Source organism: Sinocyclocheilus rhinocerous, unplaced genomic scaffold (genome assembly GCF_001515625.1).
Source record: "Sinocyclocheilus rhinocerous isolate Xijiao unplaced genomic scaffold, SAMN03320098_v1.1 scaffold314, whole genome shotgun sequence".
NCBI classification, from domain to species: Eukaryota; Metazoa; Chordata; class Actinopteri; order Cypriniformes; family Cyprinidae; genus Sinocyclocheilus; species Sinocyclocheilus rhinocerous.
Genome location: NW_015630021.1, coordinates 584,788 through 610,446, shown reverse-complemented (window position 1 = coordinate 610,446; position 25,659 = coordinate 584,788). Strand labels below are relative to the sequence as shown.

General features: G+C 35.7%; 2 protein-coding genes across 3 annotated transcripts; both read right to left on the bottom strand.

Annotated features, from left to right (window-relative positions):
• Nucleotides 1-1,681: 1,681 nt before the first annotated feature.
• Nucleotides 1,682-9,278, bottom strand: LOC107739579 (NADH dehydrogenase [ubiquinone] flavoprotein 1, mitochondrial-like). Its single transcript, XM_016551745.1, has 9 exons — nucleotides 9,205-9,278; nucleotides 8,059-8,237; nucleotides 7,908-7,990; nucleotides 5,953-6,123; nucleotides 5,612-5,795; nucleotides 3,451-3,636; nucleotides 2,796-2,877; nucleotides 2,542-2,687; nucleotides 1,682-2,179 (listed from the first exon to the last, which is right to left on the bottom strand). The coding sequence occupies exons 2-9, from the start codon at nucleotides 8,230-8,232 to the stop codon at nucleotides 2,102-2,104; spliced, it is 1,104 nt and encodes a 367-aa protein (XP_016407231.1). The 5' UTR covers nucleotides 8,233-8,237; nucleotides 9,205-9,278; the 3' UTR covers nucleotides 1,682-2,101.
• Nucleotides 9,279-10,112: 834 nt separating this feature from the next.
• LOC107739502 (potassium/sodium hyperpolarization-activated cyclic nucleotide-gated channel 2-like) lies at nucleotides 10,113-24,775 on the bottom strand. 2 transcript variants are annotated; one of them, XM_016551636.1, is made up of 8 exons: nucleotides 24,402-24,775; nucleotides 23,561-24,081; nucleotides 18,789-19,221; nucleotides 13,133-13,294; nucleotides 12,777-12,995; nucleotides 12,547-12,693; nucleotides 11,311-11,551; nucleotides 10,113-11,187 (listed from the first exon to the last, which is right to left on the bottom strand). In XM_016551636.1, the coding sequence occupies exons 2-8, from the start codon at nucleotides 24,070-24,072 to the stop codon at nucleotides 10,973-10,975; spliced, it is 1,929 nt and encodes a 642-aa protein (XP_016407122.1). In that variant the 5' UTR covers nucleotides 24,073-24,081; nucleotides 24,402-24,775; the 3' UTR covers nucleotides 10,113-10,972. The 2 variants fall into 2 exon arrangements, with proteins under 2 accessions (XP_016407122.1, XP_016407123.1); XM_016551637.1 differs by having other exon boundaries at nucleotides 24,422-24,775.
• Nucleotides 24,776-25,659: the final 884 nt, after the last annotated feature.

Genomic DNA, 25,659 nt, shown 5'->3' with positions numbered 1-25,659 from the left:
TTGATGCTTGCGGAAAGGGTGGGATCTGTAAACAGAAGATAAGCTCAACTCCTCAATCAACCCATTATTACAGCACAGCTTCAGGCATGACTCTGTATTAGGGATGGACGATACCACTTATTTTATTTTCGATTCGATACCGATATTTTCGAGCACAGTATCATCGATATCGATACCGATACTTCTAAACTAAACTGATCTTTTAAATTAATCATAGAATATAATCAGTAATTATACTCACTTAATATTAGATTTTAAAGCCATGTTTTTTAACATTTCATAGGCCTTTTTTGTTTACACTGTCAGAATTAAAATATATTATAATTGTATTTTAGCCGTTTACTGGGGCAGTAACCTCAAAGGTGCAACTATACCCCTAAAAGGGAGCATATTAGTACCATACAAGTATGCATGCTTTAAGGGTATATAAGTTACAAATGTGCACCTTTGAGGCTACCTCATGAAAAATAAACATGGTGTTACATAAGTACAAAAATGCATTATTATTACCATGGTAAATTTGTGGTTACTGCAGTTTTACTACAAATACTGTGGTAAACTGTGGTTACTGTAATAAAACCATGGTTAATTTTTGTAAAAGGCTGCCAGGCTGTTGTACCCCTAAAGGTGAAACTTTAGCATATTTTTTTCTGACAGATTTATTAACAGCAATTACAGAACATAACCCAATCCATTTGAACTTTTAACAACCAGTTTAAATAAATTTACTTGCACATCTAGCCAATTTAAAATAAATATTACATGTACACAAAAGTTTGGGGTCAGTAAGATTTTGTAATATTTTTTTAAGTTTTTTTTTTTTTAAATAATTTTTTTATGTGAGGACCGATCCTTTCGATACAACATCAGTATCGAAAGTATCGATACTTAAGGATCGATCCGCCCATCCCTATTTGCAGCTCGTGCCTCAGATAATCCGCTAAAACAAAACATCTGTTTGGTTTTGATTATCATCATGTATATCGCGCTGAAATCATGCATTTTAAAGCCATATTAGTTTTTCTGGGCGCACACATCCGAAGCACGCGCACAGAAACCGGCTATCACAAGGCATGTTCTCTTTCATGTCTTATTGCGCTTAAACTGTCAAATACACAGAAGTTAATGTTAAAAACACATGAGTTACAAAAACAGACGGATGTCTGTGAAGGTAAACAGCTGGGAAAGAAATTGCATGTTTATTTTAGATCTGTGTGGCAGCAGCGTAATATTCAGGAAATAAATAAATAAATCCACTGCTCTCCTGAGGCTGGGACTCTATATAATGTGCAGATTGAGGGGCGGTGATATTATAATAAGATCCCCTTTCTACTTCACAGGGGGAGAGAAATCTGATCGGCTCGTTGTTTTTTTTCACATGCTTGCAGAGAAAGTATTAATTTTACTGGGTTCTTCTTTTTGATGCTTTCTGGGTTGGTAGATGCACCGGGGACCCGATATGTCACCTTTAAAAAAAATAAGAGAACCAGTGATTTTCATGCCTAGAAAGTCAGCGAAATCTATTTATGTTCAAAGTCATGTAATCTTTTCTGATTTCGCTCTGACTGGACGCTACAAGAAGACATGTTTCATATTTTTGGAGACTTTTGTACACAATTATAGTCATTTAAATCTATAAATTACAACACATTCTCCTTTAACCCCAGTTTAACAAACACTGTTTCAAGTTCTAGGCTCTTTATTTCCACAAATATGTGTTTATACAGTGTAAGAGTTTCTTATCAAGAAAAATGGCATTAACATCATAATGGGATTTAACATAATTACATCAACCATAACCCTTTACTCAGTTACTGTATATGAGTGATGCATCTGCTCAAACAGTTTTCACTCTTTTTTTAATGTGTCACAAGTCATCCACAATCAGGAGTATGATGTTAAATCTATCATCACGGTGGGATAGATTTGCAAAAAGGGTTCAAAGAACCACATGACTTTTATTTAATGTCCCTGATATATGTAAGAGAAGCAAATGGAGGATGCCAGCAGTTTACCTATCAGCGAGTGAGAGACCACAACAGTTTTGCTTAAATAACTATAAGTGACTGGATGAGTGAGAATGGATGCAAATATGAAGCTTTCAAGCATGCGCCTGCTGTTTCTGTTTGAAGTCTGCGATTCTGTTCTCCATTAAAGGGCGGAAGTGACAGATCAATCCCTGAGAACAAAAAAATATAAATATTATACATTTTCAGTTAAAACATTTATAACAGTTTAGATTAATTATGGACATATATTTTAAAATAATTTTTCTATTTAAATCGAATTATCTACGGATTCTCAATTTTTTATATATATATATATACAGTATCTCACAGAAATGAGTAGTACACTCACTACTTTACATTGTAGCAAAGTGTCATTTCTTCAGTGTTGTCACATGAAAAGATATAATAAAATATTTACAAAAATGTGAGGGGTGTACTCACTTCTGTGAGATACTGTATATATATACACACTGTTTATATATATAAATAAATTAAAAAAATATATATATAATCAAATTAAAATATCCTTTACCTGAACTGGCCATGCAGCTCCGTCTCCCAAAGCGCAGATGGTGTGGCCCTCAATCTGCTTGCTGATCTCCCAGATCATGTCAATCTCTGCTGACTGTGCATCGCCTTTCACAAAGCGCCACATCATCTTATTCATCCAGTCCACTCCTGAAGGGCACAGAAAAGACAGACTGGTAAATATTCACTGTAATGTAACATACTATACATGTAAATACTGACAAATGTATATTTACATAAATTTGCAGTAATTCTTACCCTCTCTGCAAGGAGTGCACTGCCCACAGCTCTCGTGCTTATAGAATTCCATTAAGCGGGCAATAGCTTGAATAACATCAGTCTGTGAAGCGGGAAAACTTGTGATCAAATGGTCAAACACTTAAATGATCAGACAGATCTTCTAAATGATCTTCTAAAAAATATAAATGCTAATAGAATTTATTACACATAAAATTTCAAGGCTACAATGTGGCCATAACATTGTTTTCAAAATCTGCATATGAAGTAGCATTTAGGTATATTTACACAGACTGCTCATGAATGCATTTACACCGCAATTAGAATCGCATAAATAATGCTATGAGATTAATGGGTTTATGAGATTAATGGGTTTCTTTTTCGCACAACTATTCTGTGTTGGCTTTTGATTGAATATGACGTAGCCGGCAAGCATAGCAGATTCCGCCATCATTCTAAGTAAAATGTAGTATTATTTATTTTATACATTTATAACATGTCACTTATACAAAAAAAACTAAAACAAAAATTATATATATATATTAACACATTACAAACATGTCACTTATGTCATGTCACTTATTTAAAATAAAATAAATAAAATATAATATAATATAAATAATACATTAAAAAAGAAAATCAAAAAAGAAAATTTGTTTGTTTCTGACTTACCCACGTCAGCAGGGAAAGGGGGCTTCAGACGAGGTTTTCCCTGTTTTCCCTCGATGGACTCAATGAGAGCCGTCTCCTCTCCGCAGATGTACGCTCCCGCACCGCGCATCACAAACACATCAAAGTCATAACCTGAGCCGCATGCGTTCCTGCCAATCAGCCCTGCTGCATAGGCCTCGTTAATGGCCACCTGAGAGTAAGCACACATAGACACATGAGGTCAATACATTACTTCCCTCTACTACTGTGTAGTACATTCTATCCCATTTACTCCAAAATGAACCCCTCTGAATAACAATATGGTTATTTTGTTTTTGAAAGAAGTCTCTTTTACCCACCAGGGCTGCATTTATTTAACCCCAAATACAGCAATATTGTGAAATATTATTTCAATTAAAAATAGTAAATAATGTTTTCTACTTTATTTTAATTTGTATTTTAAAGGTGTACTAAGCGATTTTTGCCAAACGATGTTGATATTTGAAAGCACCAAAACAAACACGCTTATACCCCAACAGGACCGCCCCTATTTTGATAACTCTGCCCCACACGTATGTACACAACCCTGGCAGCGATGATGGCGGAATCTGCTATGCCTGCCGGCCACGTCATATTCAATCAAAAGCCAACACAGAATAGTTGTGCGAAAAAGCTAAATCAACGTAACTCGCTTATCAAGAAGAAACAAAGCAGCCTCGGCATCCGATTCCAGGCCTTCCCGCTCCTTGAGTTCATAGACACATGAGGTCAATACATTACTTCCCTCTACTACTGTGTAGTACATTCTATCCCATTTACTCCAAAATGAACCCCTCTGAATAACAATATGGTTATTTTGTTTTTGAAAGAAGTCTCTTTTACCCACCAGGGCTGCATTTATTTAACCCCAAATACAGCAATATTGTGAAATATTATTTCAATTAAAAATAGTAAATAATGTTTTCTACTTTATTTTAATTTGTATTTTAAAGGTGTACTAAGCGATTTTTGCCAAACGATGTTGATATTTGAAAGCACCAAAACAAACACGCTTATACCCCAACAGGACCGCCCCTATTTTGATAACTCTGCCCCACACGTATGTACACAACCCTGGCAGCGATGATGGCGGAATCTGCTATGCCTGCCGGCCACGTCATATTCAATCAAAAGCCAACACAGAATAGTTGTGCGAAAAAGCTAAATCAACGTAACTCGCTTATCAAGAAGAAACAAAGCAGCCTCGGCATCCGATTCCAGGCCTTCCCGCTCCTTGAGTTCTCTCCACCGCTGGAAAGCTGCTCCAATATTTACACGGTCCTACCTCTTGCCTGATCGTAACTCTTCTTTTTAATGTTTTGTTCCTCCAAAATTTTCCTATTTTTTTTAACTGCCATCTCTCGCTATCTATAGTCGATCTGCTAATATCCATCCTGTGCACTCACTGAGCGCTCTTCTCCCTATCAGTACTAGACACACCCCTTACTGCTGATTGGCTGCAAGTGTGTTTTGGGACTAGGTTTGACACTGTGGTCAAAAGCGTTTTTCAAATATCGCTTAGTGCACCTTTAATATATTTGAAAATGTAATTTACTCCTGTGATGGCAAAGCTGAATTTTCAGTAGCCTTCAGTATCACATGATCCTTCAGAAATCATTCTAATATGCTGATTTGGAAACATTTCTTATTATTATCAATGTTGAAAACAGTTGTGCTGCCTAATATTTTTGTGGAAATCATGATACATTTTTTACGGGATTCTTTGATGAATAAAAAGTTCAAAATTACAGCATTTAATTGATATATAAATATTTTGAAACATTCAATTTGTAATTATAATTCTCTACTCTCACTTTTGACCAGTTTAATGCATCCTTGCAAAAAAAAAATCAAATAAAATACATTATTTCTTTCAAAAATGTTTAAATGGTAGTGCAATGTAACAAAGTTATAATATTAGTATTTATTAATGAATTTATCATTCATATTTTTATTTATTTATTAATCAGTATTCTATTCATTATTCAGGCCTTTTGAAGGCTTCACATCAGAAGCATGTCTATGATGCCTCCATAGGCAGCTTATTAGGTTCTGGAATGGAGCTTAGCAATAAACAATCTTTCTTCCCGTCTCTGAAAATGAATTATGTTACAGATATACGAGGGATCACAACCTTTCTTTTTCACCTGCAGATTGGACGACTCATTGTAGAACTCTCCACGGATGTAGATGTAGGCTGCACGTGCTCCCATGGCCCTGCCAGCCACCAGACAGCCCTCAATCAGCTTGTGGGGATCATTACGCATGATCTCTCTGTCCTTGCAGGTACCGGGCTCTCCTTCGTCAGCATTCACTACCAGATATTTAGGCCTGAGAGGGTAAAAAAAGAACCTTGTATGCTTTTGTATGACCTGATTTGATCCTAATGAAAAGAGCTAAATGTAGTTCCACTGGCCAAGAATTTACATCTGCTTTTGCAGAGTCATGTGACTTATGAAACCCGCTAATTGTTGAGATGAAAAACTACCTGCCATCACTGGGCTTGTTCATGAAGCCCCACTTCATCCCTGTGGGGAATCCTGCACCTCCTCGGCCACGCAGCCCTGAGACCTTAATCTCATTCAGGATCCAGTCCACTCCTTTATCCAAAATCCCCTTGGTCTTGTACCAGTCACCTCTCCTCAGGGCACCCTTCAGCCTGAGATATATGAACAATTCATCACATTAAAAACATGCACTATGGTGACAATAATAATTATATATATATATATATATATATATATACACAAACACAAAGGAAGTTAATATGTAGAATTATATATGGAGTCTTTTATGCGTTTGTGTGTGTGTGTATATATATATATATATATGTATATGTGTGTGTGTGTGTACTTGCAATTTCATGAGAAAAGTCTGAACTGTAGATAAAAAAGTCACAATTACCTTTTTTTTTTTACCTTTTACCTTTTTTATTCAATGGAGAAAATAAGCTTTCATACCAAATAGGGAATATTCAAAAGTAAGTTTAAGTCCTGTCTAGGGATGTTCATTTTAACCGTTTAACCGACTGTAAGAATTTTGACCGATTAATACAATCAGTTAAACGGTTTAAAAAGTCATTTAATTTATAAATATTTAAAAAGGTTTGCTGCATGGTTAAAATACACTACGCGTATAAAAAAACATAAATCGCGTATAAGTCGCATTTTATTATTTCATTCAGAAATAGCCTATATAGGCCTAATGCCGACGCGAAATGTTTACAAACATTATAATAAACACTGTAAACAAATCCTTTCAATTAACAGTAGCCTATTTAGAAAAGAACAAGAATTTAAAATATAAGAAGCTAGCAATAAAGACAAGCCAAAACGAATTCATTTAGGCTAAAACGAAACTGAAACCAACGTTGGGTCTCTCATTCGACACAAAATCAAATGTTTCCGTATTCGCATTGTATTTGAATGGCAAATTATTATTTATGTACTTCACTCTCGTTCCATGTATTTTATTATGATAATGAACAGGCTGCATTGTCAAGGTAGCAATTCTTAACTGAGTGCGCGCATGCGGCGCAGGTGCAATCAATTGAATTTTTTCCTTCTAACAGTGGAAGAAACTACTCCTTTTAATCCTAAAGATAATGGGAATTGTAAAAGGTTTGCCTTTACCTTTTTTCTGCCGTCTGTTTCCTTTTGCGCAGCACAAAAATGAACCGAAACTCTGCATAGGCCTAACGTTACTAGGCTTGTTGCACAGTTTTTCTTTCATTTTCTTAAAAAGTATTTATGAAAATTACAATATTTTCGTATTTCCTTGTTTTAATTGTGGAATAAAACCTAAGTATCTATGAACATAAAGCAACACTCGTGTGATATTGCTCTCGCTGCTCATGTGATTTCGCTTATTACATGATATAAATATGAGACAAAAATTCATACAGGGGCATTTTTAGCCCAATATGTTGAATTTTAGGGCATAACTGCATTTATGGAGTTGCTGCCTTGTATCATATTTGTCATCAGTCTACTGTATAAACAGTAAGATGACGTACAGGTCTGGGGGCGGAGCCAGTGCATTATCTGCCTTAAAATATTTTAATCTCGTTATTTTTTCATAACTAATTAAGTTAATGCGTTAAACTGACAGCCCTATAGCCTAGCTTTATGTTTTTCTCCGCTCGTAGAAGCGCTGCATTTGCGTGATGTGATGATGACCATGTGAATCCTCATGTTCTGTTGTTTGCTGCTTTTTGCGCATGTAAAATTAATCCCCGGGAAACAAATGTTAGTATTTTTTAACAGGTCACAGACACTTATCCTTATCCTAATTTAATTCAATTCTAATTTAAAATAATCTTGTCGGTTAACGGTTAAAAATCGGTTAACGAGCGTCGGTTGTCGGTTAGGAAAAATAACCGAAATGAACATCCCTAGTCCTGTCTTTAGATATAATTCATAATACAATTTCATATTTTTTTACCTCCAGTTATGTCGTCCATAAAGGTTAGTGAATATTCTGTCCTGGTCAGCTAGAGGTCCAAATTTGGTCTTCTTTGGTGTTTCCTAGAGGATTATAGCCAGTTTCCATTGATCATCAATCATGCAGACAGTGGATTTGAGTAACTAGTCACCTGTTGAGCTGTGCTGCTGTTGTATCGCACAAGTGTCATGTAGTTTGGGGGAGAGGCAGTGCTGGCGGCTACAGAAGTGTGTGATGCACCAGTTGCAACCACGGCAACCGGGGCACGTGAAGCCCCAGTGGTGAGAACCCGGCTAAGAACGGGACAACCGAGACAGGACAACATCTTATCTGAAAGAGATGGATGGTACAATGAGCATGAAAGTTTCTTCATAACCAAAGCTGTACCACATGGTGCACTGTTTAATAACAATTCCAGTCCTAATGACCCCCATTATTATTAACTAAAACTGAAACTATTAAAAATTGTTTTTTGGTAATTAAAATAAAGCTAAAATTAAATATAAATATTAGATAATTTCTGAAAAAAATCTGACAACTAAAATATGTTTTCAAATACTGAAATATGTTTAATATGAAGTGTAAAAATTACTAAAACTGAAATTACGTAGAAATACAAAAAATAATAATAATAAAATAAATAACAATTATAATAAATAATAAAAATAAAAAACAAAATTACTAATTATTAAAAAAATGAAAACGACATATAAAAAAGGATTTCTAATGTTATTGTTGCAATAAATGTTCACAAAATCAAATGTTTGCATGTTTGTTGGGAACAAGTCGACCGGAGGGAAGAACTAAACATCCCAAAATAATAATAGCAAATAAAATTAATTCACAACACAAACTTTTGAGGTTCAACGCTGTACCATAATCGATACATATACTAATAAAAAGCCCTCAAAATGCATCAAAACTTCAGACAAATTTAATAAAGGGAACAGTTACGCAAGGCAAGAGATGGAAAGTGTAAATAGTTTAGCTGCGGCAATAAACACACATCCATATAGATCAAAGAAGCCTCCATATTATACATCATTACATAAACACACAAGCTAAACTCTCTCAGCCATTGTACAGTAAGTTAACCCGTTGAAAACGGACTCGTCCCGCAGTGACCGCCAGTATATTTACACCCATGACATTTGAGGGACCGCACACCGCGGCATTGCACGACTTTAATGTTTGGATTTATTTACAGAAGGTATATGAGATTGTCAAAAACTGAGAAACTGTCAAAACCTTGATTGGCAAACAGAAAACTCAAGTGAAAAGCCTAACCGCTGCTTACCTTCGTCATCTCCCTGGATCAGCGTTATAAAATGTAACAGCGGAACGAATATAGTGACCGACCCGGATGTAATAACAGCTTTGACCTGTTATGTGTGGAGGCGCTGTTGCACAGTTTAATGTAAAAGCCTTCAATTGCCCCTAAATAAATAAATAAACTAACTAACAAACCACTGATATCTGTGTAAACTTGAAGACACTTGATTTTATATTCTGTTATCTATCCAATACAATTTTATGTCTGGTTTAATTGTCCAAATAATTTTTCTTCATGGTCAAATACTTCATAGTCATATATTATTTCGCCCCAAGTATAAATAGTACAAACCACTTTATTTGGTTTGAAGTGCAGTTTTATTTAGTGTTTGGTATGAAAACAATTAAATAAAGGAAATTGTAATTCCCTGTAAATAATAATGACACATTAAGCTGGTAAACGTAATATTCTACCAAACTGTATGTAGACTCATGTACAGCAATTGTATTTAACAGTTAATAATATACATTAATAATATAGTGGCATATGAAACACATCAAATTAACATTTACATTCAAAATCTCAGTAGTTTTTCCATAATACTCCTCATTCATCTCTATAATTTCACACATTATGTGGGATAATATATCTCTTTTTCTTTCCAACCACAGAGAAGAGTAGAAATGTTACTAACAAAATATAATTTAAAATGAACATATATCACTTGCTCCCAAGTAATTATTTTCATCAAAAGCACATTTGAAAACAACCTCCTCTCAAAGGGTTATTTTCATCATAACCGATTATCGCAAGAAAGGTCTCAGGCCAAACGTAAATGAGTTTAATCAGTGAATATGTGACTCATATTGTTTCATACTTTAATTTTAAGTTAAGAGGACAATGGACAAAACAAAATTTGGACAAAACAGATGTCCAAGCTCATCCATGTCTTTCAGTTAGCAGACATCTTTTCTTACAGTGCATGATTCTTAAGTGCTCGATGTTGATCCGGAAAGCAGATAGAATTCAGTATATTATTGTATTATAAAACAACTAATAGAAATGTTATTTTCAACTGTTTTTAATTGATTTACCTCGATTTGATTATCTGTTTGTCTCCACATGATACATCCAGAGACCTTCCACCAGCAGCACAACAATAATGAAAGCTCGAGTAAGTGCAACACTGTTACATGCTGGTGGCTGCCTGGAGGTTTTTTAATGAAAGCAATGTCAAAGACATCAAGATTAAAGAGTTAAACATTGAGTTGTACTTAGTTAACATATTCAAATCTGCCTTGGAGATATTTTGCTAAATGCACAATTTACAGGGAGCAATTCCTTGACTAAGGGCTACTATTCCTTGAAACTAAAGGAGCTTAGTAGAAATTTAGAAACAAAAGCTTTTGTAATGTTATGGTATGTTTTGTGCTATGTTCATTTAATTTTATTGTATCGTTAATGCACTTGTATTATAATATATATTGCTGCATACATATTGTTATACCACATTCATCAAGGTCCCTGCTAAACGAATGGTTTCTGACTGAAATTAATTGCATGGATCCAGTATCTCAAGCGTCAACTAAACATTATCAAATCTACAGGACTGATATAGTTTATTTTTTATGTTCCAATATATTGCATTGTCAAATTAAGAATAAGAAATAACTATTTTAATTAAATAAATCACACCATACTGCAACTGAACATTGTCATTAATGTCAATTATATGGACACTGTAACACCATGGTTTTTTTTTTTCTACATTCAGTCATCTTCGGTGAGTCCATTAGTCCCCATCATCCTCCACACTCTTGTGTGAATGCACAATGCCGTATCCCTCATGCTCCAGACGGTCCACTGCTACGCTCTCAAACGCCCTCCTCATTAATGGGTTCTCCTCTAAGACCTCATTAAAGCTGCTCACACTCAGTGAATAAAGTCTGCAGTATGTGTCGGCTCTGACGCTAGCTGTACGACGTCCACGGGTCAGCAGACAGATCTCTAGAAAAGAACACACAATCAGCTCAAATCAGTTTTGTATCAGTAGTCCGTTGTTGTAGCATCCGTGTATAAAGATAACACATTTTTTGAATCTTGTAAAAGCAAGGAAAAAATCAAACTCACCCCCGAAGTAGCAGCCGTCATTCAGTTTCTTCACTTTATTGTCATGAGTGATCACACTGACGCAGCCATGCTGAATGAAGTACATCTTACGACCAAGCGTCCCTTCACGGATGATTATATCACCCGGCTGAAAGACCTCGAAGCGTAACTTTGTGAGGAGCACTGTGACGAAGTGAGGATCAGCATTCGCAAAGAGAGGCATGTTAGCCACCAGCCCACGGCAGTTATAGTTCACTATCTCCTGCAGGTCAAACACACAATACAAGATGGATTAGGAATACTATTGTAATCTACCAATCCACTGGACAGTTTAGTTCTGACCTAAGATTAAGGAGTTTATGGATAAGGATTTGTCATTTTTAATTGAGACATGCTAAGAGATAATGAGACACAAAACCTTGTAACCTTTATTACATTAACCAACATTGATTTACTAAATTTACTCAAACTATTGGCAAGATTTTAGAAAGGCATCTTTGGTCATAAGTTGTAAGCCATTGAAATGGGCCATTATTATGGCATGCAATAAATAATTTTTTCAATATTTATTATATACATTTATATAAACTAGGGTGTGCACAACTAATCATTTTACTAGTCAAACAAGTAGTCTGGTCAAATGTTCACCTAATGTTCACTCATGTAAATAAGTTTGTGTTAACTTATTTCTGCTCATTTTTTAAATGACAAAATGATCATTATTTTGGGAGATAAAATGCAAGACTGAAAACCATTTAAAACACAGCACATCAATTTACCTGTTTTAAATAGGATATGGTTACACTATTTTAAGGTGTCCTTGTTACAGTGCAATTATACATACAAGTACTGAGTAATATTAATTAACTACATGTACTTACTATATGGTTAGGGTTAGGATTAGGATTTGGTTTAGGGTTACTTGCATGTAATTATGCATAATTAATCGTTATTATAATAGTAAGTACATGTAACATATGTAACAAGGACACCTTAAAATAAAGTGTTACCTAGGATATTTCAATAATCAAATAATAAATAGGATATTATTTTCCTATTATTACATTAAATATGAATCAATTAATTGTCCAAGCAAAAACAGACATTTTGTTTACAGATGACAATCATGTGACTGACCTTGTGAGCAGCACAACCGTGAATTAATTACGTCAACCAAAAAAGAAAAGTCATTTCTGAGGTGGAGCAAGTTACATGAAAGATCTGACCAAAACATGAAAGAAAAAATATAAGAGAAACCTCTTTTAGCGGGTCACTGAGTTCCTCGAGGATATTTTCCTCGTCAAACATCTTGCCCTGGAAGCGGTGCTCATAATAATCATGGATCCTCTGCCTCATGTCAGCCGGCAGCTTGTGGAAGGACATGTACTGTTCCACTTGTTTGTACTGTAACAAACCAAACAACAAAACCATTGGCAAAAGGGGGAAAAAAACAAAGACTCAAAAATGCTTTACTGAGCAACTAGTACCTTCTCTTGATACTGACGATGGGAAGCATCCAAGGACTGGATCAGGTTGGTGGCATTGCCCAAGAACATGGCGTAACAGGTGGCGCCAACAATCATGCTCATCATCGTGAGCCAGACATCAGTTGCTCCCTCAGGTGCCTGAGCACCATATCCAATACACAGCATATGGCTCATGGCCATAAAAAGGGCATAGGAGTATTGGACATCCCAAGTGGCATTCTGACAGAGAAAGACATATGGCAAATTTAAAGCAAAATGTAAAAGTTTAAGATTTTATTTCAGAAGCAGAAGTGCATTTTGTGTTTGCTAACAGTTTAGTGTGTCTTTGAGACACTACCCAAGATCCTCAAACATACCACCATGTTGTTTTTGGAGACCCAGCAGTTTGATGGGAAATCTTGCAGCATGGGCACCATGAACTGCATGCAGCCATCCCAGTGACACAGCAGCAGCATCATTCCAATCAGATTCACTATGCGAACTACTGCGCTTGCAAGGTCATAGGTCATATGGAAGATCTATAAAAAAAAAGTGATAAGATGTACAGTCAGCACTAGAAGGTGCAGTCACATTTACCGTTGTTTGGCGAATTTTCACAGGCAAAATCCAGTAACTTCAATCCGCTTGTTAAGTCATGACGTATCGAATGCTGTTTCCGGTTCCAAGCCTCTATCCGTTTTCAATTGAGTACAATCTCAACAACCTTTATGAGCACTGTTTATTCATATCACACATTTAAGCTAAGCACAGATATTACTTGAAACAAAGGGTTATTTAATGTGTTGATGTAAGTTTCACTGAAAAAGGAAGTTAGTGGCTCATCCCCTTTTTTATAAGTAGCGTAAATTAATTTACATTGCAGCCCACCAAAGCAGCATTTGAAAGCTTGTGACAGCAACAGTTTTATAAAAATAATTAAGTCTAATAGGTTCCCCCTTTAAATTTAATATACAACTGTTACTTATCATTTTCAGTAAAACAGTCTGAAAAACATGTGATATATGTTATCTCTTCTCCTCATTATTGCACTTTATAATGCCAAGGATGTCTAATAGTTTGTGATGTTTGATCTCCTCCATTGCATCACAGAATGATTTCATCAAAGTAATAGTCTTGCGTAGCCAGCACTTCAGACTGACGGCAGAAGGTCTGGGAACCTTGGCCGCTTTGAATTGCCAAGGACCACCCAAGAGGCCGTATGACTGACATGTAAAGCAACCAATCACGTTTCATTTTGTGCCACATCATGTTTAGGGGCGTGGAAATGTCCCCACAATGTGTAAAACTCTTGGATGTATTTTAAAGAGTCTGTGCCGCAAACTTTACATATTTCGCATATCCAGTCCAATGTTTACCAGGAGCCAGAGTGCCTGCCATCTTGGCAAATTTAAACGTGCTGGCTAATGCTAAATGTAAATTCAGTAAGATTGTTATTCACATTGGCACTAATGATGTTTGACTCCGCCAGTCGAAGATCACTAAAAGTAACTTTAAAGAGGTGTGTGAACTTGCAAGTACGATGTCAGACACTGTAATATGCTATGGTCCCCTCCCTGCTTAGAGTGGTGACAAGATACATAGCAGACTGTCGTCACTCAATGGCTGGATGTCTGGTGCCCGCAGAATAACATAGGTTTTATAGACAATTGGACGAGTTTTTGGGGCAGACCTGACCTTTTGAAAAGAGATGGTCTTCATCCCTCCAGGGGTGGTGCCGCTCTTCTCTTTAGAAATATGGCACATAGTCTTAGAGTTTGTACTTGACTAACTGGGGCCGAGGTCAGGAAGCAGACAGACTGGCTTAACCGACCGTCTGCTAGCCGCCTCACGTCAGAAATCAGTTAATTCTCAGCACATAGAGACTCCTACACCTAGATATCATACTATAGAGGCTGTGTCTGTTCCCCGAACTAGCAAATACAAAAAAGGTCTAAACCAATTTAAGGGTAACAATTTAATTGATGTTCAACAAATAAGAAACAGATATAATACAGATAAACAAATGATAAAGCTTGGCTTAATAAATATTAGGTCCCTTTCTACGAAAGCGCTTTTTGTAAATGATATGATCACAGATCATAACCTAGATGTGCTCTGTTTGACTGAAACCTGGCTAAAACCAGATGATTACATTACTTTAAATGAGTCTACACCCCAATATTACTGTTATAAACATGAGCTGTCTAAAAGGTAAAGGGGGAGGTGTTGCTACCATTTATAGTAATATTTTCAGTATTTCTCAGAGTTGTGGTTTAAAATTAGTTTGAAGTAATGGTGCTTCATATAACATAATCTAGAGAAATAAGTGTTAATGATAGATCCCATGTGATATTTATATCGGCTACTGTACACATGCCACCAGGGCACCATACAGACTTTATCAAAGAATTTGCTGATTTTCTATCTGAGCTAGTGCTGGCTGCAGATAAAGTCTTAATTGTTGGTGATTTTAATATCCATATTGATAATGAAAAAGATGCATTGGGATCAGCATTTATATATATTCTGAACTCTATTGGGGTCAGACAACACGTGTCAGGACCTACTCATTGTTGTAATCATACTTTAGATCTAATACTGTCACATGGAATTAATGTTATTGGCGTTGAAATTCTGCAGCAGAGTGATGATATCTTGGATCATTATATTCTTGTGTATATGCCATTTAGCTAAAGCTGCAAATTCAACTCCTTGTTACAGATATGGTAGAACCATCACTTCTACAGCAAAAGACTGTTTTTAAATCATCTTCCTGACTTGTCTCAATTCCTCAGCAAATCCAGTATTTCAGAAAAACTTGATGTTGTAACAAAAACTATGGGCTCTCTCTTTCCTAGCATTTTAGATACAGTTGCTCATTAAAGAAGATTAAGGAAAACAGTCCAACACCGTGGTATAAAAAGCACACTCGCACCTTAAAGAGAGCAGCCTGGAAAATGGAGTGCAGTGCACTTCCAGTGCAGCTGGAAGAAAACAAAACTAGAGGTATTTCGTATTGCATGGAGGGAAAGTAATTCTACTTATAGAAAAGCTCTAAAAACTGCTAGATCTGGTTACTTTTCGTCTTTCAGAGAAAAACAAACACAACTCCCAGCATTTATTCAATACAGTGGCTAAATTAACAAAAATGCATCAACAGGCGCAGACATTTCCGAACAGCACAGCAGTAATGACTTTAAGAACTTCTTTACTTCCAAGATTGATACTATTAGAGATAAAATTCTAACCATGCAGCCATCAGCTACAGTATCGCATCAGACAGTGCGCTATAGATCCCCAGAGGTACAATTCCACTCATTCTCTACTATAGGACAGGAAGAATTGTATAAACTTGTGGAGTACCACAAGGCTCAGTGATAGGACTGCTGCTTTTCATGCTTTACGTTACCCTTGGGAGATATCATTAGGAAACATGGGATTAGCATTCACTTTTATGCTGATGATACTCAGCTCTATATTTCGTTGCAGCCCAACGATACATACCAATTCGCAAAACTAACAGAATGCATAGTTGATATAAAAAAAACGGATGACTAGTAATTTCCTACTGCTAAATTCTGAAAAAACAGAGGTGTTAATTATTGGACCAAAAACGCCCTCATGTAATAATCTAGAACACTGTCTAACACTTGATGGCTGCTCTGTCAATTCTTCGTCATCAGTTAGGAACCTAGGTGTGCTATTTGACAGCAATCTTTCCATTGAAAACCATGTTTCTAGCATTTGTAAAACTGCTTTTTTCCATCTTAAAAATATAACTAAATTACAACCTATGCTCTCAATGTCAAATGCAGAAACGTTAATTCATACGCATGAATTTTCATGACCTCAAGGTTAGATTATTGTAATCCTTTTGGGTGGTTGCTCTGCGTGCTTAATAAACAAACTCCAGCTGACCAAAAATGCAGCAGCTAGAGTTCTACCTACCAGGAAGTATGACCATATTAGCCAGAACAACGAATACATTTTAAAATCTTGCTAATTACTTATAAAGCCCTGAATGGTTTAGCTCCTCAGTACTTGAGTGAGCTCATATCACTTTACAGTCCTTCACTTCCTCTGCAATCTCAAAACTCTGGAAATTTGATAATACCTAGAATATCAAAATCAACTGCAGGCGGCAGAATATTTTCCTATTTAGCACCCAAACTATCACATTTCTATAAATCCGTTAAAGGATTGTTTGGCTGCATTAATTAGGTCAACTGGAACCAGGAACACTTCCCATAACACCCGATGTACTTGTTACATCGTAAGAAGAATGGCATCTATGCTAATATTAGTCTATTTCATTCTTATTCTGAGGTCACCGTAGCCACCCAGATCAAATCCATATCCAGACCAGATGGTGGATCAGCACCTAGAGACGACCTCTACAGCCCTGAATGTCAGCGAAGACCATGTGAACCAAATGCGCCCCAGAGACAGATCCCCTGCGAAGACCTCGTCAACTAGACGGCCATCGGGACAAGTCCATGGGAACCAGACGAGTCCTCTGCACAATCTGACTTGTGTTGCAGCCTGGAATTAAACCACACCATACTGGTTTTGTCTGGCCAGAGGAGTTTCTCTCAAGGTTTGTTTCTCCATTTCTGTCACAGATGGAGTTTTGGTTCCTTGCCACTGTCGCCTTTGGCTTGCTTAGTTGGGGACTCTTAATTTCTGGCAATTTTGTCGGCTTGACTGCACAGACACTATCGGAAGAGAGCTGAACTGGATGATGAAATTGCTGAATCATCAATGGACTGACCTTAACTGAAAAATTGACTTTTTGTTATTGTCCTCTTGCATTATTGACGAACTATTTTCCTTTTTGACACTGTAAAGCTGCTTTGACACAATCTGTATTGTATAAAGCGGTATATAAATAAAGGTGAATTGACTGACTATTGGCAGAAGAGAGAGACTGTGAAAAGTTTTGAATGCTTACACCTTATCATATATCTTGTATATCAATGTTTTGGAGCACATTAGCATATAGATATCCTTAAGGCTAACACGGTGTCCCACACACCAATATTTTAATTATTCATATAAGATTAATCACTGTCTGGCCATCTGAGATTTCAATATGGAGATAAATGTTAGGATCATGAATTGTCAGCATTACAGCGCATTGTGTGTGTATATTGCCACCATTTGTTGTTTGGTTTTGACATTTGATAAAGTGTTTGTACCTGGAAATGGTGATGTGACATAAGACTTAAAAAACAGATTGGGAATCCATACAATCATGAATTTCACATGAGGGCAAAAGATTTCCCCCCAGATTTCACAACAGGTTCAAGTTGGTCACACAAATTTGACACGTTGATCAACAGGAATCTGCTTTCTAGAGAGAAATCTATTTTGCCCACAAAATTTATCTAAAGTGAACGTACCTTTTCTCTGAATTATTTTCAAGTTATGGGCTATAACTGATAAACGGCATTTTAAAATTCTAAATAAATAAAGAAAATTAAACACCAAAGACAAAAATCAATCACTTTAAAAGTTACAAGGGTATTTAGGCATCACAACATTATAAAGTAGTTCAAAATCAACTAAATAAAAATGAGCTTAAATTAGTCCAAATAAAAATTCATCTTGAGATTAGCTAAAAATTTTAGATTTAATTTTTAAAAAAAATTTACATTTAACAGTGTTATTAAATAATCTGTGCATTTAAACTTTATCTTTAAATGATTGTTATATGCTGGCAAATGTAATGTAAATGTAAAAAAACACTAAAAACTCATTAAACTGAAGTATTACTACTCATGTATATTAACAACAAACATGGATGAGGAGAGACTGATTTTTTGGAATCAGTTTGTTATGGATGGACAAATTGCTTGTCATTGGAATATTGTTGTGCTTGATTTGCAAGTCATTCTAAAATTCAGTGTCATGGTGCATTTTATTGTATCCCTCAGACAAAAGTCAAATTGGCAAATTTTCTGCAACTATATTTCCTTTGCTATTCTAGTCTCAAATTCCTCTATCCTTTTCTCTTCCTGTTCTTTTGCTCACCTCTTCCCATTGATGAATGTAACGTATAAGTCTGGACAAGCGCAACAATCTGAGCAGACTGAGGATCTTGGTGAAGCGGACGATGCGCAAAGCTCTGGCAGTGCGGTACACCTCTGCCGACTCAAGCCGGGCTTCTATATCCACCACCAGGAAGATGTAGTCTACCGGAATGGAGGAGATGAAGTCCACCAGAAACCAGCCTCGAAGGTAACGCCGACTGATCACTTGTGGGTCCAGGATGATTTGGGTGTTGTCGGCTTCCATAATACCGGTACGAAAGTTGAAGACGAGGTCAGCCAGGAAGAGAGTGTCAGAGGCCACGTTGAAGGTGATCCACGGCAGTGTGTTCTGATCCTCAAAGAAGGTGATGCCCCATGGCAGAATGACGAGGTTGCCCATCATCAGGCACAGCATCACCAAGTCCCAATAGAACCTGTGTGAAGATGCATGATGTAAGGAACAAAAGATGGATTCTAGAGTATGTTCATTAAAATTCATAACTACAATCAACCATGTCATTCAAATTAAAGGATGCACCAATGCACCAATATATTTAATATAATTATTTGTATATATTATGGCCAATAACTGATAAATAGTCAATATTACAATTCTACAATATTTTCTCAAAATAAATGACAAATAAAATACTAAAAACTAAAATCACAAGTGAACGTAGGCATCACAGCATTATATTGTACAGTATGAAAAATGGATATTCATTTTGAGTTGCAGAATTTTGCTATATTTAACAGTTAATAAATTGTTAGTGTTCTTAAATATTAAAGGGGTCATATGATGCGATTTCAAGTTTTCCTTTCTCTTTGGAGTGTTACAAGCTCTTGGTGCATAAAGAAGATCTGTAAAGTTGCAAGTTACACCAAATACACAAAATAATGATCTTTAAAATAGCATCATATGACCCCTTTAATGTAAAAGAGCATGTTAGATGCAATTAGATGACTAATCTAAATGTACAAATATGCTAAATGAAAAGATATATATAAGACATTTAATACTATATATATATATATATATATATATATATATAAATAATAAAATATAAATAAAAATATAAGAAAATTAATAACAATCAATAAGCAATGTGTCATTCATCCATAATCTAAACACTAATAATTTTGCTCTTTTGAATGAATTTTGAAGCTTTCTTGCAGCTAATGTTGCCTCGAAACTAAACAACATTGGTTACAAAAATTTATTAAAAACAAAGCAGAGAAAAATTCAATCCGTTATTCCTTGTGGTTTAAAGATCCAGGCCGATAACCTAAAGGTCGCTGGTTTGAACCAGTCTTTCAGAGCGCTATAGGGCGACTGTCCCTGTAACTTAATTAGACACCATCCTATGGCAACATCACATGTTTCGTGGAAAGAAATTCAACCAGCCCAAAGTTTGCAGATAACTAAAAGATTATTTTCTAAGAAACAAATATGTGACTCTGTAAAGCATGTCTGGTATTACAAATTAAACCATCATGGACATAAAGTTTGATTCAAATGCTCAAGCGCAATATAAGACATTCATTCAAATAAGTATTGACGACTTTGAGCAAACAGGCTAATTCCGTCAATTACACGTGTTGCAAAACATTCCTCTTCATGTTAATTACTAAAGTGGTTATGGGAGAGTCATGAACATACTGTACAGAATGCGACTGTTTAAACTGGATATGTGCCCTTTAACGCACTACCGTACATGTGCTTGGTGGTTTGAAGTTTCCATCTGTGGTCATATTTTCCAAAGCAGCGTCAGTCACCTGGAATGAATGGGCATTTTTAATACACTTTCTTGAATTTGATTTATATCATATGGTTGCCATTTGATGTAAGAATTAACGCAAGAGTAAATAAAATGGAAGTTGTGTTGAGTATCAGGCAATTCCAGTGATGACAACGATTGACCTGAGCTCTAGGTAGGTTTGACACTAAAAGAAACTGACGACTTTCACGCACTCTATGATATTTCTTGTGACAAAGATGATAAATCTGTGGCTAAAATCTACTGACAGCATTGATATTTTTTTCCAGTGAAAGAGTTTAATTTTAGATAGCTTATTAACACATATCAGTCTTATACTCATACTCATATCAGTCAACTACCGATTCAAGTTGTAATAGATCATGACCTTTTCACCTTTATCATATTTTCCCCAGTAAAAAGTGCAAAAGCAAAAATCCCAGTTTAAAACATCAATATTATAATAATAATTTTTCTACAATTAATTATCTATAATTACATATAAATTATTCTCAATTATGTGCTTCATCATATTTTCTATTAGAAATATACATATATCAGTACTGTTATCATTAACTAAAACTAAAAATATATTTTAACACATTTATTTAATGTTAACTGAAATAAAATATTTAAAAAACTTAACATATTTTACTTAAATTTGTAGCCAAGGCAACATTTAAATTTTTCATTTGGTTTAAGTTGGTTGGAAGTAGTACAATTACTAAAAATTAAATTAAATTAATTACAAACTAAATAAACAGATTTTTTAAAATTATCTATGATAAATGATCTTTTCACCTTCATCGTCACATTTTCCTGTTAAAAAGAGTAAAAGTAGATGTTCTTAGTTTAACAAAATAGTGTTTAATGTTATCTGTAAGTATAGAGTTGAAGTAAAGTAATTAAAAACAGTGTTACCAGCAACTCAGCTTGGAAATTTAGTACACAATTGATCCATGTTGATAAAACAGGAGTAATTGGCTCAAGGGTTTGTTTTACTGTCACTAAAAGAAAGATTTGGCACATGTAACAAATTATGGTAAAATAAGACATGTAACTGGTGATTCTAGTGCCTCATTAAATTGGATTAAAGATTCAAACATTTTTGTTTTGATCTCCTACTTATGCAAACATCTTTTTCTCTTTGAGCTCTGTGTATGAAAAAGGTGTAGAGATTGAGTTCCTATTACCGGTCATGTCTTGCTTTCTGAAAACACAATCTGTTTATCCCTTTACATCTTGCTGCTTTCTCTGCGTACGTGTTTCAGACAAAGAACATCAACATGACACTCTGTAACCAAGTGGGTCTTTCCAGCCCATCCATGAACGCTGATACCCTTTCCGGCTAATGGTAACTCTATAAGGGAAAGCTCTGTAACTGACCTGTGTTGCATTGTGCTTTACTGTGGTGATTGAAAGGTTTGTGCTTTAAGGTCCTGATTTGAGGCGGAAGTGCTTGTTGACATGATGTGATTATTGACAGCAATGAAAATGACATGTAATTGCAAGGTGTTTTCTCACATCACTGCTATTCTCTATTGTTATATATCAACCACCCTAACTTTTTAAATATTTTTACCAATTCTGAAGAAAATGTGAGAGGTACTTGTTTTTTTTTTTTAAAAGTCGCCCACATGATACTAGGTCCACACTTAAGTTTCTATAAAATTCTGGTTCCAGGAGCCTCTTTCAATGCATTTTTTTTTCTCCAAAAATGTTATTAATCTCGCAACGAGTAAAAAGACAGTATAAGTCATTATAATCTGTAATTATGTCCCCACTGGATGCAACAAATGCCTCGTTTATATTTTATTACACCAAATACACAAAATAATGTTCTTTTTAGCAACATCATATGACCCCTTTAATTCTGAATCAACAAATTGCATAACGTGAGCACCGAAATGTAACACTCCTCACCCTAAGTATGTGCAAGACTAACAGTGAAGCACCACTAATAATTGTTGACGGGATTCTGTAAAAACTAAAATAAATAAAATAAAAAATTTGAGTACGCAAACTGACAGTTTGTTTGCCTTTGTTGACATGAATTAAAGTTTGCATCATTGTAACAATTACCAGTTTATATTAAATAATTAAAAGATCTCATGCACTGTATCAAGTTCAGAAAAAGTTCTATGCAAATTATTCTCTATATTTAGAGTTAAATTATTCACAATTATGTGCTTCATCTCATGTTTTCTATATTCATGGAGCAGTATTGTTATAGTTAACTAAAACAAAATAGGCCTATGTATAAAAATGTGTTAACTGATATAAATGTTAACTGAAATAAAATATTTTTAAACATTATTTTATTTTAGTTAGTAACTAAGGCAACATTTCTAATCTGAAGCATGTTGAAGCATGTCTACGTTGAAGTTGAAATTACAAACTAAAAATAAAACCTTAATAGACATTTTTAAAAATGTACATTTAAAAAAAAAAGTACCTAAAAATACAAAAATAAAAACTAAATCCAAATATTAAGAAATATTTTAATAGTATATCTATTATACTAAAATAACACTGGAAGAGCAAAGTGTAACATGAAAACACATAAGATGAAAAAACAAAATGAAATACTTTAAATGCCACACAAATGCAACAATCAACTGATCATTTTAACCACTAACTCATCCTGACAAGCTACAAAACGTAACAGCAAAATAAACAGCAGCTGTGCAAATAAAACTAGCAAACATAATCATACATGCCCCAATGCATGCTGGGGAGAGGTGGAACGGATTAGAACCACAAACCCATTTCATTTTTTCAGTAGCCTACTTGGACTGAACAAACACAATAACACGACTGTTGGCTTGACTTAAAAATTATTTAGAGTATTTAAAAAAAAAGAAGAAGAAGCATTAATTTTGTTCCTAAAATTACTATGCTCAAATTACTATAATCAAATAAATTTGCTTATAAGACTACTGTGACATTCACAACAACACTACCCTTGTTTGATGATCTGCCAAGTCATATTTTCCCTTTCCCCTGCGTCACTCACCTGAAGTCACTATATGGATGTATAATCCAAACCCCAAATGACTTGACCCGTTCCTGCTCGGCTGCAACACCCGTTGCACTCCCAAACATTCGCAGTGAGAACTTGTTGACCCCTGGCTGCAGCAAGGAGCTGAACTGTCTCTGGATAAATGTAGACTGGTCAGTGAAGACCCTTTCTTCTGATTCGGATGGCTGAGGGGCTCCCGCAGGCCCTGCTGACTCTGCCATGGCTTTGTTGAGGCGAGGCGGAGTGGATGTGGTCACGGTGGAGGTGGTGGTGGTTGCTGTTGTGCCATCTAACCCTGCGGTCACCTCAAGGGATTTTGAGGTGGGACTGGACCCCGAGTCTGTGCGTTCCTGGTGGTTCACAACGGACAGCAGCCTTCGGCTCACATCCTCTCCTCCTCGCAGTAAAGTCCTCGAAGAGGAACGCCAGTTGTTTAGGGAGAAGCCACCTCTGGAGCAGAGCTTCGAGTCACAATTTGAAGCCGGAGGCTGTCCATCACCATCCATAATTCAGATCTGATGTTAATGCAGGTTCAGGTTGATGACTAGTTTGGCAGATGGGAGTCACAAGAAGAGAATGAGGACATGATGCTTTCCAAATTCAGAATCCTTTTGTATTTGGAAACCATGTAAGGTTTGTATACAAAAACTTTTTAATATGAATAGGTCTAAATATGATTTTAACACTTATTTAAGATGAATGTATTTGTTAATTTTTCTTTAAATACTCATAATGCAAACTTAACCTTCGTTTTAAACTCTTTCTCTAGTAATATATGAACACAAAGCATTAGGTCTCAACTAGCATTTCAAAAAGCCCAAACATGTCCATTTACCGTATTTACTGTGAGTTTACCCGTGCAAACGGACTCTCGCGTGATCCCAAAACTTCCGAGGAGAATCCATCTGCCCTTGAAAAGTTCCTCTGGGAATAAGTGCATCTATTGTCAATATTATTCCCCCGTATCCACTTTCCACACGTAAACCATGTCGCGCGCTGGCAAAACCTCCTCAGAATGAGCGCGCGGGTTGTCTTGTCGTCAAATCACGCGTCATTTAGAGAACGCGATGAAACCCGCGGAGGTTTGTGTATAATCGGCTTCTTGAAAGCAGGCGCTGTTTTTATCTCCCTCTCTGCTGACACATGCGTGTTATCTGTTCAGCAAGCTGTCGGGATGAACAGGTAGAGGAGAGAACACCTCAGCGGCGCGGCTGGGGAGGAAATGGGCGGGGCCAACCTGTGCTAGAGGACACTGAATCCGCTGGAGGCTCACAGGTATATTTACCTGAGGCTGCTGCGAGCTTTAGAAATACATTCTGCGCGTGTGCAGAAATATGCTGTAGCCTATGCTACACATTCATTTTAAAACAATATATTCACAAATTCACAATATTACTCTTTTTACTGTATGTAATCATAAATACAGTATTTATTCAAAGGTTTGGTGCGCATAAGAGACGTCTTTCAAAAACATTTTTAAAAAAAATCTTACCAAATCTTATACATACTGTATTCTGCAAAAATGCTACTTACATGTGATAATCACATATCTACACATATCACGTATCTACTTTACTTACAATGTACAAATAAATAAATGCATCCTTATGTCGAACGCACTGAATTTATAAACAGTTAATATAATAAAGTAATATAGATAATTGAACTAAAATAATCTATTATCACATTTGATAATCACTCGTGAAAATGCACTTATTTAGTTGTGTATTGTAAGTATAGTAGATAGAATAAAATAATATAATACAATCTTAAGTTCTTCATGGATCATAATAACAGAAAATCATTACGCATAAAGGTCCGACTTACCTGATATCTGTTGAAACTCTTCAGATGCACATCATTTGATCCGAGGAACCTGACGTCCAAACTCAGGCACCATCTGCTAGCTTTCCAACAGTCTTGTTGAGCTACATGTTTTTAAAGCCAGCTCCCTCCCTGCATCTGTCCCAGCTAATTCCCAAATGACTTAACAGATTATAGACCTAATCACATTAGTGATGGTGGGAGTTTCACAGTCAACCACTGACATGGTGCTGCTAATATCATTTAATTTACAACTATGTGTAAAAATC